Source organism: Staurois parvus, unplaced genomic scaffold (assembly GCF_062004578.1).
Source record: "Staurois parvus isolate SC_StPar_1 unplaced genomic scaffold, SC_StPar_1.0 ptg000022l, whole genome shotgun sequence".
NCBI classification, from domain to species: Eukaryota; Metazoa; Chordata; class Amphibia; order Anura; family Ranidae; genus Staurois; species Staurois parvus.
In genome coordinates this window covers 2,113,169-2,139,246 of record NW_028317818.1, presented here as the reverse complement: position 1 = coordinate 2,139,246, position 26,078 = coordinate 2,113,169, and the positions used below count along the sequence as shown (strand labels likewise).

The following is a 26,078-nucleotide window of genomic DNA, read 5'->3' as shown; positions in this document are numbered from 1 at the left end:
CACTTGTAAATTTACTCCCATAACTCTGCGCATACGGCCTAGATTGTATTCAAATGAATGCAGGGAGTGCAGAGAAACTCTCCACCTCCTGCTTTTGGCACCTCCTGGACCACTCCTAAGCGGCTATGGCTGCAGAGAAATTAAATAAAAAATACTCCTAAGGGCCCAGTTTCCTAACCTGGTGTGTGTGTTTTGTTTGGGTGGGGGGAGTTGTATAGGGTACCCAGGGCACTCACCAGTACATACTACAGGACCCCTTAGGAGGTCCAATCTTGACCTAACATGGCAGGCTCTGTCACTAATGGCTTTCAGGGACTGGACTTCCCAACTGGAGATCACTGTCCTGGACTTATACAGCATCCTACCAGTCCACAAGACAATATATCCTTGCGCAGGGTTCAGGTCTGCAGGGTCTACTGCCAACTGGCAATGTTACAGGCTGTCCTGTGTCCTGTGCAGGGTTTGGGTACCATTCCTTCTAGCATTGAAAAGCCGTAGCTAATGGATCTGTAACAAACCTCAGATGGAACCATTGAGAAGCCAACTAAGTTTTGCTGCAGACACTAGCAAAAAAACTGAAGCCTTGCTTAACAGGGAGGGCCTAGGAGGGGATTTCCTGTCTTTTTTGCCAATGTCCAGTCCCCTGAAGGTGGCAGCATGACCCAATCATCATGGATACAAAGACGCTCTGTGTCCCATAATGTACAATTAAAAAAACATATTTCAGCTTAAAGTGGTTGTAAACCCAATATATAAAAAATACTTTTTGCCATAAATTAATAAATGTTAATGTAAACATACATACAGATGTGAGCGTACGTCAGAAAAATGCTACCTTAGCTTGTCTCAGCCCTCCAAGAATTGGTCCGTGGGCGTGGCTTAAGACCAGAGAATAGTAGGTGATGTCACACAATCCCTGTTATACACACCTTTCAGCCTTGGCTCAAGAACGTGCACAGCTATCTGACATCTCTACGCCTGCATGTCTCCTGAGTGCATTCAGGGTGATACACAGGTGCCAGTGACTGTCAGCTTTTCTTACAGCACAGGATCTGTGCTAATCGGGAGAAAGCTGGTAGGAAGGGGTTAATATTACAAATCCTAGGAACCTTGCACTCTAAAGTGGCAATGTGGACCGGGAAACATTCTCATGAAATAATCTGTAAAAAGCAATTCGCAAGCTAGGTGCTGTGAATAGAGCAGGATAATAATCAGCTGTCAGCACTTACGTTGATAACTACAGCAATACTGAAGTGATCTATACCATAAATCACTGGTGCTGAGTTCTAGATCTTGTGAAGGGAGAGGACACCCGCTGCCCCACCCCTTTACAGTGTATTATATGGAGGATCATGCTAGTCTCATCTGGGGCACAGCCCACCATTTACAGAAGGGGAGTAGTAACACCATTTTTCTGCTTGTGTCAAATTTATTCTGTTCAGAAGAGCAGGGAGGATTTCTGGAGAAGAGGATTGACTCAAGATACCAAACTAAGCTCTAATGCTTAGTAAAGGTAAAATCAATTCAACTGTAGGATTAGATTGTTTTTTTTAGGTTTACAACGACTTTATTCCCAACACTCCTGCTTCTCACTGTACTTACCTGCTGTGCAGAGTCTTCTATTACCCACATCTGCCGATGTATAGATTCACGTCTGTGCAGCAGCATAATTAGGCAATGGCCAGCACAGTCATGACAGTGCTGACCAATAAGTGTCTCTTTTTACTACCAGAACTAAATGCAGAAAGGATTGATGTGCTGAAAAGATGGGATACATGGAAGTAGACTTCCCAAAACAGAGTAAGGGTCACCCCAGAAGAGGCCAAGGAAGCAATTTAGATTCATTGGACCTAGAGGCTCAGGCTATCAGTATTAAACCCTTTAGTTAGATCAATGTGTGCCCTGCAGAATATTTAGTGGATCCTAAGCTGGCCAGGTCCATAGCACCAATTATGACCTGGGCAGTGAGCATGATTCTTAGGGGTTCTCAAGGAGAGGGTTGCACCACAGCCCCGGATCTGTAGGATACTTTGTGGCTAATGCCTCATACACACCAAGTTGTTGTGGGGTGTTTTTTTTTTTTTTCGATCAACCCAGCGTGCTGGAAAAAAAAAAACCCTGAGAAATCACTGTACTAACACAAGCTATGTTAATACAGCGATCTCCCCCCCACTGTGCTATTGTGTTGTGACAGGAGAACCACCCTGGAGAAACACACAGATCAGCACTCATAGCCACCGGATGAGCATGTATCAGATGCCATTTTTCTAGCATGCCCATTGTACACAAGGGCCAAAAGTCTTCCGCTTTCTACTGTACCAGCCTGTGTGTACCTGGAGTAACCCACACATTACACCAACTTGGCCAATCACAGCTAATCACAACAAAAAATCCGGAATGAATCGATTACATTCAGTTAAATGCTTGCTTATAGAAAAGAAATTCTTTGCTATAAGCAATCAAATTGTTAGAAAAAAATATATATACTGATCACTTCCCCAAAGTAGTACAATGTTACTATGGTAACATACTAATTTGGTCATAGTGTAATATGGGGGAAAAAAAATAAAAAAACAAAATTGAAAACAAATTATCAATTTTTTTTCCATACTGTCACCAGTGTCCCTGATCACCACCAGTTATATGATGACGCTGTACTGCCCTGGTGAAAGTATGTAAAAAAATTCTGATTTTTTTTTAAATTTTTTAATTGTCTGAAGAATGATAAAAAAATTACTTAAAAAAACTCGCCATGCCTCTTATGAAATACGTTAGACTGTACTTTGCAAAAAGGGGTCATTTGGGGGATTATATGTACTGTTGTGACATTTTTGGGCCTCAAGAAATTTGATTGGTTGTCAGTACTTCAGGATTGATCAATTTTCAGATATATACCATAGTTTGTGAACTCTATAAACTTTCCTACAGACTAAATACCGTATTTTTCGCACCATAAGACGCACTTTTTTCCCCCCCAAAAAGGGGGGAAAATGTCAGTGCGTCTTATGGAGCGAATATAAAGCGGCCGGTCCGGTATTTTTGCACCACCATGTCAGAATACCGGGCCGGCCGCTCAGCTGTTGTCTCCTGCAGGGCCTTACCTGTTCCTCGCTCCAGCGCTGCACAGTCTTCCCGCGCTGGCTTCTGTGACAGCCGGGTGCCCACTGCGCATGTGCTGCGCTTTGTGAATGATCCGCTGTCTTCTGGGACACATGAAGGGTCCCAGAAGGCGCCGGGCCATTCACAAAGCGAAGTGCTTCTCGCACCTGCGCAGTGGGCACCCGGCTGTCACAGAAGCCGGCCCGGGAAGAAGAGGAAAGGCATCTCCGTGGAAGTGGGAGCGGGTACCTGTCAAATTCAGGTAACCGCTCCCCCTCCCTTCCCAAAGGTCAGCAGTCTCTGGTCATCCCCTGCACTGTCTGCAGTCTCTGGACATTCCCTGTACTGTCCGCAGTCTCTGGTCATTCCCTGCACTGTGTCCGCAGTCTCTGGTCATCCCCTGCACTGTCTGCAGTCTCTGGTCATTCCCTGCACTGTCCGCAGTCTCTGGTCATTCCCTGCACTGTGTCCGCAGTCTCTGGTCATTCCCTGCACTGTCCGCAGTCTCTGGTCATTCCCTGTACTGTGTCCGCAGTCTCTGGTCATCTCCTGCACTGTGTCCGCAGTCTCTGGTCATCCCCTGTACTGTGTCCGCAGTCTCTGGTCATCTCCTGTACTGTGTCCGCAGTCTCTGGTCATTCCCTGTACTGTGTCCGCAGTCTCTGGTCATCTGCACTATGTCCGCAGTCTCTGGTCATCTCCTGTACTATGTCCGCAGTCTCTGGTCATCTCCTGCACTGTGTCCGCAGTCTCTGGTCATCTCCTGCACTGTTTCTGCAGTCTCTGGTCATCTCCTGCACTGTGTCCGCAGTCTCTGGTCATCTCCTGTACTGTGTCCGCAGTCTCTGGTCATCTCCTGTACTGTTTCTGCAGTCTCTGGTCATCTCCTGTACTGTGTCCGCAGTCTCTGGTCATCTCCTGTACTGTGTCCGCAGTCTCTGGTCATCTCCTGCACTATTTCTGCAGTCTCTGGTCATCTACTGTACTGTGTCCGCAGTCTCTGGTCATCTCCTGTACTGTGTCCGCAGTCTCTGGTCATCTCCTGTACTGTGTCCGCAGTCTCTGGTCATCTCCTGTACTGTGTCCGCAGTCTCTGGTCATCTCCTGTACTGTGTCCGCAGTCTCTGGTCATCCCCTGTACTGTGTCTGCAGTCCATTGGTTCAGAATATTTTTTTTTCTTGTTTTTCACCTCTAAAACCTAGGTGCGTCTTATGGTCAGGTGCGTCTTATGGAGCGAAAAATACGGTAATAAAAACTAATTTGGGTTATTTTCACCAAAGAAATGTAGTAGAATACATCTTGGCCTAAATTTATGAAGAACAATTATTTGCAAACTTTTAGAAACAGAAAAAAGAAAGACATGGGTTTTTCCCCAAAATTATTGGTCTTTTTTTGTTCATTTAATAAAAAATAAAACCCCTAGTAGTGATTAAATACCCCCAAAAGAAAGCACTAGTTGTGTGAACAAAATGAGAAAAATTTAGTTTGGGTCTAGTGTTGCTTGACTGCGCAATTGTCCTTCAAAGTGTGAGAGCGCTGAAACATGAAAATTGGCCTGGGCAGAAATGGGGTAAAAGTGCCTGGTATTGACGTGGCTAAATAGATGGTTTGGACCAGCTGGCCCCAAAAAACAATTTCCTTCTTTAAGTGCTGCACTGGCTCTGTATGCAGCTTAAGCTACATACAGCACACACTCTGCTGGGTTCTGGCTGTGAGACCAGAGTCATCCCATCTCACACCTGGAAGCAACATACAGTGCTAAGAGCTAGTGCACAGTAAAGGAAATAGATCATTTGGACCAGCTTGGTCCAAATGCACAGCTGAAACTGACAGGAATCAGCTTTAACCACTCACGAGGATTTACCCCTATGCGATATGGCACTGCATTACTTTAACTGACAATTGTGCAGTCATGCAACGTTGTCCATAAATAACATTTATGTCCTTTTCCCCCCACAAATAGAGCTTTCTTTCGGTGGTATTTAATCACCTGTGCATTTTTTGCGCTAAAATTTAAGACAAAATGTATTGTTATTACTTTACTAAAAAAAAAAAGAAAGAAATGCAAATACGTGTAAATTACTTGTGTTACGTGAAAGTTATAGCGTCTACAAATGGCGGTATATATACTTGGATTTTTTATTTTACTAGTAATGGCAGCAACCAGCGACTTCTTGTGGGACTACGGCAGGCATTCTTGACAATAGATTGATTTCCCAAGATAATCCTTTTCCTAGATAAACAAAGGATTTTTGCTCTGTATTAGAACAAATTGAACAAAGTTTTATCCAGAGTTTCCCCTTTTTTCTTCCTCTGGATCAATTTCGGGTATAGCGTTCTGTGTCAGAAGTTGAACTCCGTACTTGTGTCATTTTTAACCCAGCTATATAAGAAAGCTGCTCAAAGCTAAATGAAATCTTTGAAAATGCTTCATGAAAGACTGCCGTACATACTCCTCTTTTACAAGCTGAATCCTACAGTAGTTAACTACTAACCTACCAGCCTAGGAACTTTGGTCTTTCCCTTGGGATACTTCATGTGTAAATAAAGCAGCATTACTGCTGAAAAGGTGGTGGTGATTTTTACATTTGTAAACCTTTAGTGTCTGAGATTTAACTAAGAGGACTCCATTCAAAACACCATTCAATTCAATACCACACAAACATTCTCTAAGGTATCTACTGATTTTTTTAAAGAATATATATGGCCAAAACATTTTTTCCCATTTTGGACAGAGTAGGATGACACAAGGGTGATACCCGTCAGGGTTTTTTCTCACTGATGTGTCTTTGGGACCGGAAAAGAATAAAATCATACAAATGGGATGGATGGCAAACAAAAACAAAACTAATAGCGGTCACCGAAACAAGTGGAAGACTTCTACATTATTCCTGTCCTGGTGACAACTCAAAAGTTTGGATTTCATTTCACTTTGAATGCCAGTGACAATGATCACTAGAATGAAGAGGGTGAATTTTCCCAGCAGGGACACAGGCAGCAATAAAAACCTTACAGATGTTCTAAGCGTTTCACATTCTATTAAAAAGTCATTTTGGCTTTAGATACATTAGGTTTATGATCCAATTTTCCAAATGTGTAAATGTATAGCAGAATCTCTCTGAATCACCACACTAGATAACATAGGAAACATACAACATGTTACCTCCATTAACACTGCCCACATGTATTTTTATTTTGCGTGGATTTAGTCTGAAATACTTGGACAAACTTGTTCAACATACCTTAAATGTACATTTTTTTAAAGGAAAGAGTAGCTGATCTACTACAGCAAGCATATTTCTATTGACAAAACATTTCAACAGATAATACATAGGCTTGAAATCACATGAAACTACATTAACAGTTTTTCGTATGTAACTTCCCCATCCATGTCCCCTAAAAAACACAATAAACAAAATTAGTACACTAAACAAATGATTTAATTGTATACCAACTACTTTCAACTGAGGGCAAGCAGAATATAATTAATAACATTGCTATTTTCAAACAATAAAAAAATTGAATTTATCAAATGTGAGCTTTCAGTAAGAAAAAAAGCTTTATTGTCATTTATAGAACATTGCTCGATTGATTAAAAATACAACACAAAGTATGTTATTTGATGCAGTGCAGGTTCCCCAGATGCAAAGTCAAACCTCAAGACTTTGTTATCGTAGCTGTGTGATCCCTGCTGATCTACAACAAAGATAAAGATATATGCAGTTACATTTACAGAGCATTTATTGCACAAACATCTTGAAAAATACCTATACATAACGGGTGTGTAAATTTTTGAAAAAACTACTTGTCCAGGGACTAAATCAGTGTCCCAATCTACTTGTCCCTCATCAAAATCTACTTGTCCTGATAAAAAAAAAAAAAAAACGTACATTTTAACCAAAACATTATTTAAATCTCCTTTAAGTAATGTCTGGGGCTTTATGGTGACTTAAACGTTTAATATTTTTAACATTGCATTGTTTATCTCCTCCTCCCCTCCCTGACTGTCTCCAGCATCGCATCAAGGGACTAGCAGTAAGGAGAGAGACTTTGCAGTGTAATGAGCACCAATTGGCTGCTCGTCAGGAAATGGGAGTGTCCAGCTTATCCTTTATCCAATTAGCTGCCAGAGCTGTTTTTGCGTTATTTGCACATGTTTAAAAATAATTTAAGGCCTGAAGATGACACAAAATCCCCAAACATTATATATTTTCTGAAAGCGGAGACCCTAGAGAATGAAATGAAGGTAGTTCCAATTTTTTATGTCACACGATATTATTACAAAGGTAAAAAAAATTAGGGAACAAAAAAACTAACATCCAATTTTTTTGTTAAATATAAAAGATGACGTTGCATTGAGTAAATAGATAACCAACATGTCAAACCTTAAATTTGCGTGCACTCGTGAAATGGCAACAAACTTCAGTACCCTATATTTTCTATAGGTGGTGCTTTTAAAGCCCCTTATAGGTCATCAGTATAGTGTTATGGAGGAGGTCTAGTGCTAGAATTATTGCTCTCATTCTGGCATGCATGGCGATATGTAACATATTGCAATCAACGTTTTCATGTGTAGTCCCCAGAGTGTGTGCTTTTACGTTTGTGCATGCATATAGGTCGGGGTGGGGGGCCTTGAAAAATTTCTAAAGACCCTGGATGTCTCCCCTGTGCCCCAGTGAATGTAATGCAGTGCACATCACACCGCATTATATTCTTTCACGGCCTCAATGACTGGGAATATGTCAAACAGGGACCCGTAAGTGATGTCACATCACTTCCGGGTCAGGAGGAGAAGGGGAGCAGATGTGTCCGTTCTCCTCCCTCCCCGATAGCACATCCCGCTGGAGCACATTGAGCCAGTCCCGGGCATGCATATGGGCAAGCAGAGCCCAGGACATATAGCGTGGCAGGGGGAGGAGACTGACACTGTCGGCTGTGTGGACGCAATCGGGTGGCAGCGCTGCTGCGCAAATGCTTCCACCTGACAGGTGCTTGCTAAAAGGCAAAAAAAAAAAAAAAAAAAAAAGACCTGCCCGGCACTACATGCCCTGGGTGTCAGGCGAAAAGGAATTGCACATCCCTGCATAATATTAAAATGGGCCAGTGGACCCAAATTACAACTGATATAGAAAGGGTAATCAACATTTCACATGGTAAATTTCTTTGGATGATCTCTGCAAACAAGCATTTTCCAACATCATTGTCAAGGGAGAGTGTGCCGTTTGTGGGGGAGGGGAAAAGCCTACAGCCCCACCAGCTGGGTGGAAAAGTTTTTGCTGAATTCTAACCTGAATTCCATACATTTTGAGTGTAACAAAAAGATAATTTCTTATCACCAAAAAGCAGACAGTAAACACTAGCCAGGTGACTGTGCCTAGGACTGAGGGCATACGTACACACGCTGCTCAAAATAAATAAAGGAACACGTTTTAATCAGAGCATAGCATCAAGTCAGTTAAACTCCTGGGATATTGATGTGGTCAAGTAAGTAGCAGAGGGGGTTGTTGATCAGTTTCAGCTGCTTTGGTGGTAATGAAATGAATAACAGGTGCACTAGATGGGCAACAATGAGACGACCCCCAAAACAGGAATGGTTTTACAGGTGGAGGCCACTGACCTTTTTTTCCCTACTCACCTTTTTGTTTTTCACTAGTTTGGCATTTGGCACGGGTCAGTGTCACTACTGGTAGCATGAGGCGATACCTGGACCCTACAGAGGTTGCACAGGCAGTCCAACTCCTCCAGGATGGCACAGCAATATGTGCCATTGCCAGGTTTGTGGTGTCTCCCAGTACAGTCTCAAGGGCATGGAGGAGATTCCAGGAGACAGGCAGTTACTCTAGGAGAGCTGGACAGGGCCGTAGAAGGTCCTTAGCCCATCAGCAGGACCTGTATCTGCTCCTTTGTGCAAGGAGGAACAGGATGAGCACTGCCAGAGCCCTACAAAATGACCTCCAGCAGGCCACTGGTATGAATGTCTCTGACCAAACAATCAGAAACAGACTTCATGAGGGTGGTCTAAGGCGACGTCCTCTAGTGGGCCCTGTGCTCACTGACCGGCACCATAAAGCTCAATTGGCATTTGCCATTGAACACCAGAATTGGCAAGGCCGCCACTGGTGCCCTGTGCTTTTCACAGATGACAGCAGGTTCACTGAGCACGTGACAGACGTGAAAGGGTCTGGAGAAGCCATAGAGAATGTTACGCTGTATGTAACATCGTTCAGCATGACTGTTTTGGTGGTGGGTCAGTGATGGTCTGGGGAGGCATATCCATGGAGGGACACACAGACCTTTACAGGTTAGACAATGGCACCCTGACTGCCATTAGGTATCGGGATGAAATCCTTGGACCCATTGTCAGACCCTACGCTGGTGCAGTGGGTCCTGGGTTCCTCCTGGTGCATGACAATGCCCAGCCTCATGTGGCGTGAGCATGCAGGCAGTTACTGGAGGATGAAGGAATTGATATCATTGAATGGCCCCCAAGCTCCCCTAACCTAAATCCAATAGAACACCTCTGGGATATCATGCGTCGGTCCATGTCATACCGCCAGGTTGCACCACAGACTGTCCAGGAGATCAGTGATGCTCTGGTCCAGATCTGGGAGGAAATACCCCAGGACGCCATCCGTTCTCGCATTAGGAGCATGCCCTGACGTGGTCAGGCATGCATTCAAGCACAAGGGGGCCATAAAAAATACTGAGTACCATTTTGAGTTGCTGCAATGAAATTTCAGCAAAATGGACTAGCCTGCTGCATCATTTTTTCACTTTGATTTTTGGGGTGTTTTTGAATTCAGTCCTCTGTAGGTTGATCATTTTCATCAAATGATGGGGCATCCTTACGTTCCTAACATTACCCAGTCCTTATCAGTATAGATATACAGCATGATATTTTTCCCTTTGAGATATGATGTGTTTTCAAAGTGTTCCTTTAATTATTTTTAAACTGTACACACACACACACACTTTGAGACAGTTGCTGTAGTGAAGCTGCACACAAATACCATCAACTAGCATTTTCAGAAGCAACTTTTTCACAATTATGGATACTTGACATCCCTAGAATCTCAGTGGAAGATTACCTTCTGGGGTGCAAAATTTAGGTGTACAGTAAAGTATGTTTTAAAAATTTGCTCAGACATTTTTTTCCCCCACAGTGTAATGTAGGTATGGCAAGTGGGCCAGTGGCCATGTACTGCTTCCTGTATCTATTATAAATTAGTAGCCATTACTGATACATCCAGATGAGGGTACCCATTCATTTTTAGTCATAATTTGTAGAACGTGGTCTCCCAGTTTGTTTGTTTTTTAAGTAAAGCACATTATAAAATCAATGCATTGCTCATTACCTCTGCAATTGCTTGCAGTAGTTATTTTTTTGATCTCTCCTTATCTCTAGAACTGCCATGGTAACTTTTGTTACGACTTCCTGATCGACTACGATGTCGCCTGTGTCGGTCCCTTGATCTTGATCTTCGCTTGTCACGAGAAGAGGATCGTGACCTTCGTCGCCTCCTATCTCTTGATCGCGATCTGGAAGAGAAACGTATCAAGTTTGAGAAAAATATCTGAAATGTAAAAACATCCCATATTACTACTTAATAAATGCCTACAGCTGCCTTTAATCACTCAATGTGAAGAACTACTATATTCAGGTGCCCTAATCTGCAACATCAACATTCTTCTCGGGGAGGGGGGAATGAGTACCTAGTTTTGATAGATATCTGCTCCCACTTCTGCTCAATTCACCTAGACAGTTTGATTGGTAGTCTGCCCCCAATCCTCTTTGGCCACAGCCTTCTGGGACATGTCACAGGTCAAAGAAGCCTGCAGGATCATTCACAATGTGCAGGGGAAAGCCGGCTGTGAGGCTGCATGGAGTCACAGCTGGATTCCCTTAGTAAGCATGCTGGTACCGGAAATGCGAAGACCAGTGAGGAACCAACCCGGGAGAGGACAGCACTGGATCCTTGAACAGGCAAGTTTCACAAACACACTACTTTTTTTTTTTTTTTTAAACCATTTCTTTACAAGTAAAAAATTTTAATTAATAAATGCACTGGAATGCAAACATTTGCAAACACCACAGTTCATTTGGCTCTTGAAAGCATTCATGCTTTATCGAGGTGCAAATAAATTGTTGCTTTACTTTTGAGATGACTATCTATTGTCTCTAGGACAGGTAATGGTGGGAAACATCCTCAATAGGTACAGAACAACAAACTGAGGTTCTAACCTTTCTCCACTGTCATTTTATACAGCATAGCTATGCTAACTATGACTATGCTAGCTTATGACTTTTCCAGGACTTTCTGGTGCTGTGTAAGCATTGTAGCCTGGGATTCCCTATGACCCCCTCTTGCTTTCAGCTCTTCAGGCTGCACAGATCAGAAGTCATAGGTTTTTCCACACTTACAGCTTAGTAGGTCATTATGCTCTTACATTTGCCTAAGGGGCAGAGACCAACACTGTACAAAACAAGAAACTGAGAAGAGTAGGGACATTAGGATACACAAAATCACCCTATTACACTAGATCTTACAGAGAGGGAGAGAATTTTTACAAATTTTTTTTCTCAATACTTTAATATGGTGGCGATCAGCGACTTATAGCGGGACTGCGGTGGGCATTCTGCCACGAACAACCCCAGTGACCGCAATACAGTGATCATTGCTTTAAAAAAAAAAAAAAAAAGCACTGATACTGTACTAATGACACTGGGCAGGAAGGGGATAACATCTAGGGCGATCAAAGGGTTAACTGTGTGCTGTGTTTTACACTTTGTGCATGCTTTACTGTGTAAGCACATTACATCGCAGAGCAATACAAAGCAATGTGCAGGAGCTGACAGGGGAGAGATCTGTATTGTTTACAAACAGGTCTCTCCCCCGTCATTGATAGATGGTGATCGCCGGGTGTAGGCGGGGAATCACCAGCTGGGACCCGGTGATCAACAGGTGAGGCCACCAATGGCGGCGCGGGTAGGGCGCGTGCGCCCCCTACCCTGACATGCAGAATCACGTGTATATATATATATATATACATACACATGTGATTTTGCACAACCCTGCCGCCCGATAGCAGTATTTCTGCTATAGGGTTGTGGGAAAGGGGTCAAAGCATGTCTTTCAATAACATTGGTTAAGTGACATGTCACAATATATAGGAAGAGTAACCTTTCATAAATGCTATATATATATATATTTTTTTTTTAATCAATCCTTTCCATGGAACATGCTAAGTATATCTCAAACACTGAACATGCAATTAATGCTGTAACATGGCACTGATCAGTTACAGTGGTAATTTTTTACCAGTGCTATCCATCTCCCTGCCAGGCGGACATCCACTATCTATAGCAGTGGTTCTCAACCTTCCTAATGCCGCGACCCTTTACTACAGTTCCTCATGTTGTGGTGACCCCCAACCATAAAATTATTTTCGTTGTTACTTCATAACTGTAATTTTGCAGTGGGAGGAATAGTGCCCCATCGTTGGTGTCAGGGGGAGGAATAGTGCCCCATCGTTGGTGTCAGGGGGAGGAATAGTGCCCCATCGTTGGTGTCAGGGGGAGGAATAGTGCCCCATCGTTGGTGTCAGGGGGAGGAATAGTGCCCCATCGTTGGTGTCAGGGGGAGGAATAGTGCCCCATCGTTGGTGTCAGGGGGAGGAATAGTGCCCCATCGTTGGTGTCAGGGGGAGGAATAGTGCCCCATCGTTGGTGTCAGGGGGAGGAATAGTGCCCCATCGTTGGTGTCAGTGGGAGGAATAGTGCCCCATCGTTGGTGTCAGTGGGAGGAATAGTGCCCCATCGTTGGTGTCAGTGGGAGGAATAGTGCCCCATCGTTGGTGTCAGTGGGAGGAATAGTGCCCCATCGTTGGTGTCAGTGGGAGGAATAGTGCCCCATCGTTGGTGTCAGTGGGAGGAATAGTGCCCCATCGTTGGTGTCAGTGGGAGGAATAGTGCCCCATCGTTGGTGTCAGTGGGAGGAATAGTGCCCCATCGTTGGTGTCAGTGGGAGGAATAGTGCCCCATCGTTGGTGTCAGTGGGAGGAATAGTGCCCCATCGTTGGTGTCAGTGGGAGGAATAGTGCCCCATCGTTGGTGTCAGTGGGAGGAATAGTGCCCCATCGTTGGTGTCAGTGGGAGGAATAGTGCCCCATCGTTGGTGTCAGTGGGAGGAATAGTGCCCCATCGTTGGTGTCAGTGGGAGGAATAGTGCCCCATCGTTGGTGTCAGTGGGAGGAATAGTGCCCCATCGTTGGTGTCAGTGGGAGGAATAGTGCCCCATCGTTGGTGTCAGTGGGAGGAATAGTGCCCCATCGTTGGTGTCAGTGGGAGGAATAGTGCCCCATCGTTGGTGTCAGTGGGAGGAATAGTGCCCCATCGTTGGTGTCAGTGGGAGGAATAGTGCCCCATCGTTGGTGTCAGTGGGAGGAATAGTGCCCCATCGTTGGTGTCAGTGGGAGGAATAGTGCCCCATCGTTGGTGTCAGTGGGAGGAATAGTGCCCCATCGTTGGTATCAGTGGGAGGAATAGTGCCCCATCGTTGGTATCAGTGGGAGGAATAGTGCCCCATCGTTGGTATCAGTGGGAGGAATAGTGCCCCATCGTTGGTATCAGTGGGAGGAATAGTGCCCCATCGTTGGTATCAGTGGGAGGAATAGTGCCCCATCGTTGGTATCAGTGGGAGGAATAGTGCCCCATCGTTGGTATCAGTGGGAGGAATAGTGCCCCATCGTTGGTATCAGTGGGAGGAATAGTGCCCCATCGTTGGTATCAGTGGGAGGAATAGTGCCCCATCGTTGGTATCAGTGGGAGGAATAGTGCCCCATCGTTGGTATCAGTGGGAGGAATAGTGCCCCATCGTTGGTATCAGTGGGAGGAATAGTACCCCATCGTTGGTATCAGTGGGAGGAATAGTGCCCCATCGTTGGTATCAGTGGGAGGAATAGTGCCCCATCGTTGGTATCAGTGGGAGGAATAGTGCCCCATCATTGGTTGTCTGTGGGAGGAATAGTGCTCCATCATTGGTGTCTGTGGGAGGAATAGTGCCCCATCATTGTTGTCTGTGGGAGGAATAGTGCCCCATCATTGGTATCAGTGGGAGGAATAGTGCCCCATCATTGGTATCAGTGGGAGGAATAGTGTCCCATCATTGGTATCAGTGGGAGGAATAGTGTCCCATCATTGGTATCAGTGGGAGAAATAGTGCCCCATCATTGTTGTCTGTGGGAGGAATAGTGCTCCATCATTGGTGTCTGTGGGAGGAATAGTGCCCCATCATTGTTGTCTGTGGGAGGAATAGTGTCCCATCATTGGTATCAGTGGGAGGAATAGTGTCCCATCATTGGTATCAGTGGGAGAAATAGTGCCCCATCATTGTTGTCTGTGGGAGGAATAGTGCTCCATCATTGGTGTCTGTGGGAGGAATAGTGCCCCATCATTGTTGTCTGTGGGAGGAATAGTGCCCCATCATTGGTATCAGCGGGAGGAATAGTGTCCCATCATTGGTATCAGTGGGAGAAATAGTGCCACATCGTTGGTGTCAGTGGGAGGAATAGTGCCACATCACTGATATCAGTGGGAGGAATAGTGTCCCATCACTGATGTCAGTGGGAGGAATAGTGTCCCATCACTGATGTCAGTGGGAGGAATAGTGTCCCATCACTGATGTCAATGGGAGGAATAGTGTCCCATCACTGATGTCAATGGGAGGAATAGTGTCCCATCACTGATGTCAATGGGAGGAATAGTGTCCCATCACTGATGTCAGTGGGAGGAATAGTGTCCCATCACTGATGTCAGTGGGAGGAATAGTGTCCCATCACTGATGTCAGTGGGAGGAATAGTGTCCCATCACTGATGTCAGTGGGAGGAATAGTGTCCCATCATTGGTTTCAGTGGGAGGAATAGTGTCCCATCATTGGTTTCAGTGGGAGGAACAGTGCCCCATCGTTGGTATCAGTGGGAGGAATAGTGTCCCAGCATTGGTGTCTGTGGGAGGAATAGTGCCCCATCATTGGTGTCATTGGGAGGAATAGTGCCCCATCATTGGCGTCAGTGGGGGGAGGAATAGTGCCTCATCGTTGGTGTCAGTGGGGGGAGGAATAGTGTCCCATCGTTGGTGTCAGTGGGGGGAGGAATAGTGCCCCATCGTTGGTGTATGTGTGGGAGAAATAGTGCCCCATCATTGGTATTAGTGACACCAATGATGGGGCACTATTCCTCCCACTGACACCAATGATACTTACCTTGCTGACCCCTGCTCCAGCCTGGGCTCGCTCCCTCCCTCCCTCTCCCATCTACAGCCAGCATACCTGGCTGCAGCAGCAAAATTTGCACTTACCTGTCAGCTGTCTTCCTTCTCTGGCCGCTCTCCACTTCACTCGCTTCGGCAGCTCCCTCACTCAATCTTCTTTGATCTATGGCGCGCTGCCGCTCGGCTTCTCCTCTCCAAGCTCCACCTCCTCGCCGGCGATTGGCCGCCTGTGTGCCTCTCCTGAGCTACAGTTCCGGTGGCCAATCACCGGCGAGGAGGCGGAGCTGTTGAGTGATCCCGGAGGTGTGGCCAGGTGACAGGGGCAGCATGTCATCCCGCCCACACATCGCCTGAGACAGATAGAGGAGCGGTGTCTCGGTTCCTAAGACCATCGGAAATATGTGTTTTCCGATGGTCTTAGGCGACCCCTGTGAAATGGTCGTTCGACCCCCAAAGGGGTCGTGACCCACAGGTTGAGAACCGCTGATCTATAGGGTGCCTGATCAGAAGACACATTTAAGAACAGGTTTTGTATATACTTAAGGAATAGCTGTGTGAAAACCACATGCTATTCTTGGTAGTAAAATCAATTCACCAAGTCACAACCCCCAGAACTAAAATTTGCAGTCAGCTAATTAAGCAATTACAGCTTCTATAAGAGACTTCTCGAGCCACTGTATGGCCTCAAAGGAAAATCCTAAACAATGTTCTAAAACACTGTGGCCTTACTGTATTTTAGAGCAAATAATTTTTGGATTACTAAAATCAAACTCAAGTTCTTACAAACAAGTTATAGCAGATGTATAAAGGTTGAAGTTGCCATTACATTACAGAAAGACCATAAAGGCTGAAGAGTATATTGTTCACAGCAAATCATTTGTTTCAAATTAAAGGGACTTTGTATACTAACTGACAAAATTCAGCTGTGCCTAGAGAACAAGGGTGCAGAAACCAGAATTCACTATAAAAGTATGAGCAGTACAAGATGGATTTAGATTTGATAAGTTCACTTATTCTATTTTGTCCAGTAGCGTTTTTGCAACAATAACACAGGAAAAAAAAATGTGATTTTTTTTTTTACAACTTACTGGATATATAAAGACAACTGGAACCCATTTGTAATCTCCTGACCCATTTTGAAATTCAAACTATCCACTATGTTAATAAGGATCAGATCTTCTGCAGGTCATTTAAGGACCAACAGTACAATTTATTGCTGAACAGTGAGGAATAATATACCAGGACAAAGAATGTTTTTTTTGCTTAATATTTTTATTGCCTGTTTTATCATGAAGTGACTAGATAAACTAAACAGCCCTATTCAAGTCTTCATTTTAATTGGTTGTAGTTTTGGTCTAATAAAACACTTGTAATAAAAACTGATTACAGAAGAATAGTTTTGAACTAACCTCTTTCCTCCTCTCTCTTCCCTTTCCCGCTCCTCTCGTCTCTTTAAGCGTTCCTGGTTCCGTTTCTCCTGCTTGCTTGCCACAGCTTTCTAAATTTGGTAAAAAAAAAAAAAATATGCAATAAATTTCATGGACTTCTATAAAATAGTACGTTATAACCAGTTTATAAGCCATGATTAGGTTTGGTAAGCAACAACATCCAATTACTATTACAGCAAGTATGTATGTACTGTGAGAAATATAAAAGCTGACTTCATGAAATGCTAGTTTTCTAGATGTCACTGCACCCAGACCATGCATGCAGCCAGGGAATTCAGAACATCTGACTTGCTGTCAGGGGCAGACTGACAACTCATGGGGCCCCCGGGCAATAGGGGATCATGGGGCCCCTGTGTCCTTGCCCAAACTCAAAAAAGCCTATGAAAAAGGTACCAGGGGCATCTCATGGTGCCCCCTACTGACCCTGGGCCCTCGGGCATTGCCCGAGTTTCTAAATGGTCAGTCCGCCCCTGCTTGCTATTTGTTCCTGGTAAATTACAAAATATTTCTGCAAATAGCTAGCATGACAGCTACATAACTAGCAGCTGTAGAAGAGGTTGGTAATGACAGCCTAGATATTTCTTTGCACAAAAAGTGTTACTAAGAAGGGCAAATAATTCACACATTTGCAACAATCCAAACATACACTTTCTTAAGCAACCAGATTGAAGTAGATGTCAGGTGAATAGTGACTGCGGCTCTCAAAAGGTTATAGTTTTAAATAAACTAATCTAAGGACTTGTTCACAATTTCTAACGCAAACACTCCTACAGCATTAGTATGGGTGTTAGCCAGGCATTAATGAGCTTTAGTATGGATGGTAGACTGGCATATTACAAGCGTTAAAACCGCTCCCCAAAATGCCATATGCTTGATTTTTAGGCATTTTACAAGTGTTAAACCCGCACCAAATGCCTATAATAAACTGTAATGTTATTAACGTGCTGCAACCCTCCTGCCAGCACATTTGTGGAACATCACCATAGCCTTGAATGGGAGGTGTTGAAAGGCTTCAAACTCCTCCATACTCAACATAAGGCTTCAATTTTGAAGCAAAGCTAGCGCTTCATGTTTTCGTAATGTGAACAGCACTGTGTGCTGCCCATAGTATCATTTGCATCCCTCGAATGCCTGCTTTCAATGCCAGTGTGAACTAGGCCTAAGATGGACAAAAAGTTAAAGTGATCCTTTAAAAAAACAGTAGGAAAAGGGGTTAATTTAAATGATCTGTTACCTCTAATACTTAAAGTGTAATTCCATTCAAACGAAGGATAAGTCTACTCCCACCCCCATTCTAAGATTATTTTATCTACCCCGTAAATGTTATGTACAGTATATACTTAATGTGGAACTGAGCTGCATCTGAGCAACCCAAACCAAAAATTCTATAAAATGCATTTTTAATATTCAAAACAAACTCTCCCATCCATCCGTGTCTCCGTGCTTTACTTTGCTGAGAAATCATCTTGAAAAACATCTCCTGGCATTTCTGGCAGCGGCCATCTTAAGGTAAGGGCAGATGATTTATGTAGCATTTACTTCCTGGAATTCATCTGCCCTTCGCTCAGGCATTGGCTGAGCTGAGAACCCCCCCGCCCCGTCTTGAAGACTCCTGGGGTGTATGACATCATTTGTCTAGCTATGGTAGGCATGGAAACCAGGAAGTAAAAGCAGGAATGCAAAAAAAAAGGTCAAACAAGTAAATATGATATACTTTCCTAACGAAAGCAACATAAGAAGTAGAAATAGTCCATATTGATTGAGAGTGTGAAGTTCCGCTTTAACTATTCTGAAGCCACTCTGGTCCAGTCACATGACCGGCTTCAGTGTACAGGAGTGACAGCTGACAATAGCTGCCCCATAGTAAGCCTATGGGTTACGTCATCTCCTAGGCTCCGCAGCCATTGTCGCTGCCTCTCCTCTACACTGAAGCCAGTGCTGGGAAAAGATCATGTGACCAGACCGGAGGATTCACAATAGACAAGTATAGTCTTATTCAGCAGGGACTGGCTGAGATTCAATCCATCTATGAAGCAGGCAAATTGTACCCGTCGATCTATCAATCGTCTTTGGTACAACCAGCCTGTCAGATTTTAGCATGAGATTACCAGCAGCTATAGCCACCATAATTTTCATAAAATAAAAAAAAAATAGGTAACAGGTCAGAAAACTTATTTGCTCATAAAATACTCCCAATATAACAAATTTGTGAAAACAGAAAATAAATGTCTTGAACCTGTCTAATGTGGCATTGAAGGACTGGAAACTGTTGATTGTCTACGGGATTGCCATTTTCACCTAGTATACAATTAAATGTCTAGCACATTATTGGATGTCATTTATTGTTTATTAAATGCTAATATTCCAAAACACATTGATACAACACAACCACCAATCGAAGTGTTAACATCTCCGGATGAACCATTGGTGAGTTTACGGATGTCAGCAGCTCCTTGTAGTCCACAAAAGCGTCACTAAAAAGGCAAAACTTTATTTTACTTTTTAATTTTGGATAGGAGTAAGGGAAGGTTATAATCTGTCAGTTCTTTTTCTTTGCCATTTGTGTCCTTGGAGATTTTCATTCACTTCCTGTCCATAGCGAAAACAGGAAGTGGTAGAAATGCCTCCAAAATAAGGAAATCCTAGGCTGTCACCAGAACTAGTGTCCCCATTGGAATATTTTCCCTCCATTCCTGACACCTTAATCTCGACACTTGCCAATAGTTCATAAACCAGCTAGGCTGTCTGAAAAGTGGACTATTGTGACAGATATAGGTGAGACGGAGGGAATTTGTTTTCTTTAACCTTTGGCTTTGCAATTTAACAGTGTTTATTAAAGACACCAAGTCAATTTTTTTCCAACTGAAAGATTTGGTTTGATAGCGTGAATGTTAGTGGGGCACCGAAAATAAAATTCTTGATCGAAACTGAAAATTCAAGATACACTTGGCCGAAAACTAAAATGGACAGTTTTAAAAATATACTGGTATATATATATATCTATATATATATTTATTACAGATATATATATATAGATATATATATATAGATATAGATATATATATAGATATATATATATAGAATAGTATTATATTTGACTTTTTAATTAATATCATGAATTTAAAAAATACAATCCAGTAACATAAAATAAATTTGACTGAAAGTAATCCGATGCCCGCAGAGGCTGCATATTACGACATGGCACTGGTCGTAATACACGTGAGCTTAGCTGATCTTTTTGGCTAATATCAGCACTTTTTTTTTTAAATTGGCAAAACGCTGATAACCCTATTTTAGCCCGATATATCGGTGCATCAATAGTGATTGTTCCTTTGTCAAGATGGGCATGCATTGTTTTGTTACAAACCAAAATGCCTCTCGCCCCAAAATTATAAATGGGACATTGACCCAACATGATTTAAAAGTATGAATTATGAAAACTTCCATCAAAAATCTAATTTTACATTGTGTACTACCTAACTTTGTTACACTTCGGGAGAGGAAACAACAGAGGCAAACATTTCAGTTATCTGAACCAACACTTACTCTCATTTGCTCAAGTTTTTCTCTAATCAGTATAAATCCTAGGTGAAGCTTCCCACCAAAGTGATCTGCAAGCCGACGATCATTGTCATGCAGTCCAAGGTAGGCAGAACACACTTCACAAACACGAAGCTTCTGCTGCTGGAAGCTGGAGGCAGGCATTGAATTGCGATATTCATCCTGCATATAAAGAAAATAGATAAATTAAGGCTGACAAGGTGAACAGACAGCGCAGAGCTTACTTTTGTGAAATCCAGCAGTTTACATATACAGAGAAAGATCATACAAGTGATTATACCCAGTCAAAGTCTTTCACAACCAAGGGTAATTGAAACCAAATTTAGTAAAATCAGTATTGCAATTGCAACCAATCTTTCTTTTTACATTTTATATTAAAGACTTAAAATGATTTTATTTGATACACAAATGCTTTCCACTGTTTTTATTCACGTTATTAAAAAAATATAATTTTACAATGAACAGCCTAGGATTACTTTTATTTATTGTTTGCTTTCATTTAAAAGACAAACTTCATCCTTTGTTATACCATTATTTACGGTGTCTCATTTAACATGGTGCAAATGCCTCATACTGCTTTTAGAGCACACACGAAGCTGTGAAGAGAGCTTCAAACAGTCCCCTGAACTTCCTCTGCCCTGCCATTTCAGGAGATAAAGTTGCATGCTGAAGGGGAACTTGCACTTTAAATTATAGCCAGCTTCATGTACACACTCAACACTTGACAGGCAAAGGCTGCAAAATCTATATAAAACCTATCCAAAAAAAACCCAAAAAAACTTAACAGTAAGATTGAGCCTTTCAGAGGGGTTACATCTGCTTTAACAGAAACATGTGAACTGGGCGGCACAGTGGCTAGCATGTCTGCCTTGCAGTAAATGGGTCATGGGTTTGATTCCCGACCATGGTGCCTCCTGCATAGAGTTTGCATGTTCTCCCTGTGCTTGCGTGGGTTTCCCTGGGAACTCCGGTTTCCTCCCACACTCCAAAGACATGCTGGTAGGTTAATTGGTTCCTATCTAAATTGGCCCTAGTATGTGTATGTATGAATGTGAATTAGAGACTTTAGATTGTACGTCCCTTGAGGGTTAGGGACTGATGTGAATGTACAATATATACAGTATTTAAAAGCGCTGCGTAAATTGACAGCGCTATATACAGTCATGGCCGAAATTGTTGGCACCCTTGATATTTTTCCTGAAAATCAAGTATTTCACACAAAAAAGGTATTGCATTAACACATGTTTTGCTATACACATGTTTATTCCCTTTGTATGTATTGGAACAAATATAAAACAGAGGCAGAAAAGCAAATATGACATAATGTCACACAAAACCCCAAAAATGGGCTGGACAAAAGTATTGGCACCCTTAACTTAATATTTGGTTGCACACCCTTTGGAAAACATAACTGAAATCAGTCGCTTCCTATAACCATCAATAAGCTTCTGACACCTCTCACCCGGAATTTTGGACCACTCTTCCTTTGCAAACAGCTCCAGGTCTCTCTTATTGGAAGGACACCTTTTCCCAACAGCAATTTTAAGATCTCTCCACAGGTGTTCAATGGGATTTAGATCTGGGCTCATTGCTGGCCACTTCAGAACTCTCCAGCGCTTCTTTGCCATCCATTTCTGAGTGCTTTTTGACGTATGTTTGGGGTCATTGTCCTGCTGGAAGACCCAGGATCTTGGACGCAAACCCAGCTTTCTGACACTGGGCCCTACAGTGCGACCCAAAATCCTTTGGTAATCCTCAGATTTCATGATGCCTTGCACACAGTCAAGGCACCCAGTGCCAGAGGCAGCAAAACAACCCCAAAACATCATTGAACCTCCACCATATTTTACCGTAGGTACTGTGTTTTGTTCTTTGTAGGCCTCATTCCGTTTTCGGTAAACAGTAGAATGATGTGCTTTACCGAAAAGCTCTATCTTGGTCTCATCTGTCCACAAGACGTTTTCCCAGAAGGCTTTTGGCTTACTCAAGTACATTTTGGCAAACTGTAGTCTTGCTTTTTTATGTCTCTGTGTCAGCAGTGGGGTCCTCCTGGGTCTCCTGCCATAGCGTTTCATTTCATTTAAATGTCGACGGATAGTTCGCGCTGACACTGATGCTCCCTGAGCCTGCAGGACAGCTTGAATGTCTTTGGAACATGTTTGGGGCTGCTTATCCACCATCCGGACTATTCTGCGTTGCAATCTTTCATCAATTTTCCTCATCCGTCCACGACCAGGGAGATTAGCTACAGTGCCATGGGTTGCAAACTTCTTGATAATGTTGCGCACTGTGGACAAAGGCAAATCTAGTTCTCTGGAGATGGACTTGTAACCTTGAGATTGTTGATATTTTGCCACAATTTTGGTTCTCAGGTCCTCAGACAGTTCTCGTCTCCTCTTTCTGTTGTCCATGCTTAGTGTGGCACAGACAGACACACAATGCAAAGGTTAAGTGAACGTCTCTCCTTTTTATCTGCTTTCAGGTGTGATTTCTATATTGCCCACACCTGTTACTTGCCCCAGGTGAGTTTACAGGAGCATCACATGCTTGTAACATTCTTATTTATCCGCAGTTGTGAAAGGGTGCCAATACTTTTGTCCAGCCCATTTTTGGAGGTTTGTGTGACATTATGTCGAATTTGCTTTCTTTCCTCCCTTTTTTTGTTTTGTCCCAATACACACAAAGGGAATAAACATGTGTATAGCAAAACATGTGTTAATGCAATACGTTTCGTGAGAAATACATGATTTCCTGGAGAAATATCAAGGGTGCCAACAATTTCGGCCATGACTGTAAGTACCTGAAATAAATAAACTGCAATTGTTTATCTCCTCCTGAAAATGAAAGTGATTTAAAGTGAACTGATCAAAAAGGAGAAATAGTTGCCATTGCTTTCTTTTAGTTAACCAATTTTACATTCTGGCTTCAATACCGTGAGGTACTGACCTTGGAAAAGCATGCACACTAGTAAAAAGACTGACAATTTCTTATCAACATTCCTGTTCCATATAAATGATTTAAACTTCTAAAACAGGAATATCAAAGAAGCAGCTCAGCAATGGAAATCTTCACTTTACTCTTATTTAAAGCTTGCAGGTATGAGGCATGCTGAAGTCTCCTCCTAACGTGACATTTGGTCCATGTCTGGGTATCCCAATTGCATTCAAGTCTATGGCTAGTCTTACCAATTATATTGAAATTTATAAACCAATCTAAATTAAACGGTCCTTTATGTCTAACACTTTACACCAACCAGAAATGTTGAGGTTTCAAGTCAAAAAAGTATTGAATGCAGATTGGACACCAAGTAAACATGGATTTCATTAAATAAATACTAGCCATTTTTGTAAAGTAATTCTAAAAATATACATTTTAATCCACAGCTAAGATTTTCAAATAGTATATAAAAGGAATGAGTTCAATCCACTATATTATGAGAAATTAACTCTGTTTTTGGAAAGCCGAGTTGGGATGATATAAAAACAAAATGTTTAAGGAAGCTATACAGAATGCAGTAAATGCTTAACGAAGCAAATTTTGGTCCCTCCTGGCCCACCTTACTCTAAATGGACTACAGGAACAGAAAAACGATTGGCTGTTTGTGAAATGCTATTTTGTGTTTTATTTACAGACCTCTATGTACCCTTTCACACAGGAATAATCCGTTCAGTCATGTTTTTACAAAAAAGACAGGCGTTTGTGTTTAGAAGCATTTTTAACCATTAGCCGCCCGGCCAATGGCCATTTGGCGGCTTCAAAAGTGTTCTTGCATTGCGGGTGCACGCCACTTGGCGTGCTCCAGCACATGCGCAGTTTGCGCTAATGCAGAGCGGCGCAGCAGCGCGATCTGTCACCGGCCGTGCACCTCGGACGCGGCCGATGACAGATCCGAGTACCGGCTCCCGTTGCTGGTACCATGTGACCTGCTGTGACCAATCACAGCAGGTCACATGACAGTTGTATACAATGGATGGCTTCATTCATGCCATCCATTGTATACTAGTGCCTAGCTGTGAATGGTTACAGCTAATCACATGCACATGTCATGTGATTAGCTGTGACCAAATCACAGCTAAGCACAAAAAAAAAAAAAAAAAAAAAAAAAAAAAAAAAAAAAAGCTGAATGAGTCGATTTCATTCAGGTAAATGCTTGCTTATAGCAAAGTAATTCTTTGCTATAAGCAAATTGTGTAAAAAAAAAAAAAAAAAATTACTGATCACTTCCCCAAAGTAGTACAATGCTACTTTGGTCATAGTAAAATATGAAAAAAAATCTTAACAAAAATTAAAATTAAAAAAAAATGTAATAAAAAATAAAAAAAAAAAAAAATAAAAAAAAAAAAAAAAAATATATATATATATATATATATATATATATTTTTCATACTGTCACCATTCAGTGTCCCTGTTCACCGCCATGCCAGTTATATGATGACGCTGTACTGCACTGATGACAGTATGTAAAAAAAAAAAAATAGTGAAAATAATTTTTTTAATTTTTTAATTTTCCGAAAAATTATAACAAAAAAATACAACTTCAAAAAACTCGCCATGCCTCTTATGAAGTACGTCTGACTGTCTACTCTGCAAAAAGGGGTCATTTGGGGATATCTGTACTATTCTGACATTCTTGGACCTCAAGAAATTAGACTGGCTGTCAGTACTTCAGGACTGATCAATATTCAGATCTATACCATAGTTTGTGAACTCTATAACTTTAATACAAACTAAATAATACATCCTAATTTGGGTTATTTTCACCAAAGACATGTAGCAGAATACATCTCGGCCTAAATTTATGAATAACATTTATTTGTAAACTTTTATAAAACAGAAACAAAGAAAAATGTTTTTTTTTTCAAAATTTTTGGTCTTTTTTTTGTTAATTTAGCAAAAAATAAAAACCCCAGCGGTGATTAAATACCACCAAAAGAAAGCTCTAGTTGTGTGAAGAAAATGATAACATTTTAGTTTGGGTACAGTGTTGTATGACCGCGCAATTGTCATTCAAAATGCGAGAGCGCTGAAACCTGAAAAATGGCCTGGGCAGGAAGGTGTAAAATTGCACGGTATTGAAATGGTTAAAAGATAACCTCAGGAGACCCTCCCAAATGCCCAGAATGCGCCGAAAAATAGTAATTTCACTAAAAAAAAGGCTACTAAAATACCATATGAGTTATTTTATCAAATCATGCGGTATTTTAGTAGTGAAAAGCATGCGTTGATGCTTCAGCTGTCAGAGGTGATTCCCCACTAACAGCTGAATGTAAAAGAAAGACTTGCTGGCAATTAAAAAACGGCTTGGGGTCCCCCCCCTCCATACCAAGCCCTTCAGGTCTGATACGGATATTAAGAGGAAACCTCACGCCAAAATTAAAAAAAAAAAAAAAAAAAAAAAAAAAAAAAAAAATGCCGTGGGGGTCCCCCCTCCAACTGAACCATACCAGGCCACTTGCCTTCAACATTGGGGGGGGAGGTGCTTTGGGGTAGGGGGAACTCCCGACGCTGGCTCCAGGCCATCTGCCTCTACGCTGGCTTGACAGTCCTTAAATATGTAAAGGGCAGGGCCATCAGCTATGTGACCCCGCCACGTGACATTTCCCAGCATGCCCCGGTCGATGTCACACGAGGGCAGGGCAACACGGGTGATGTCACTGGGTGAGCTCTGCCTCTTACATAATTAAGAACGGTCAACCCATC

General features: G+C 42.6%; 1 protein-coding gene across 1 annotated transcript in view; it reads right to left on the bottom strand.

Annotated features, from left to right (window-relative positions):
• Nucleotides 1-6,259: 6,259 nt before the first annotated feature.
• The window catches only part of LUC7L (LUC7 like), a 65,241-nt gene continuing 45,422 nt past the window's right edge, over nucleotides 6,260-26,078 (bottom strand). The window contains exons 6-9 of the mRNA XM_089691683.1: nucleotides 20,364-20,540; nucleotides 16,779-16,867; nucleotides 10,456-10,639; nucleotides 6,260-6,796 (exon numbers count right to left, since the gene is read on the bottom strand). Coding sequence (XP_089547809.1) covers nucleotides 10,477-10,639; nucleotides 16,779-16,867; nucleotides 20,364-20,540 — 429 coding nt within the window. The 3' untranslated portion in view covers nucleotides 6,260-6,796; nucleotides 10,456-10,476. The remainder of the gene's footprint in view (nucleotides 6,797-10,455; nucleotides 10,640-16,778; nucleotides 16,868-20,363; nucleotides 20,541-26,078) is intronic.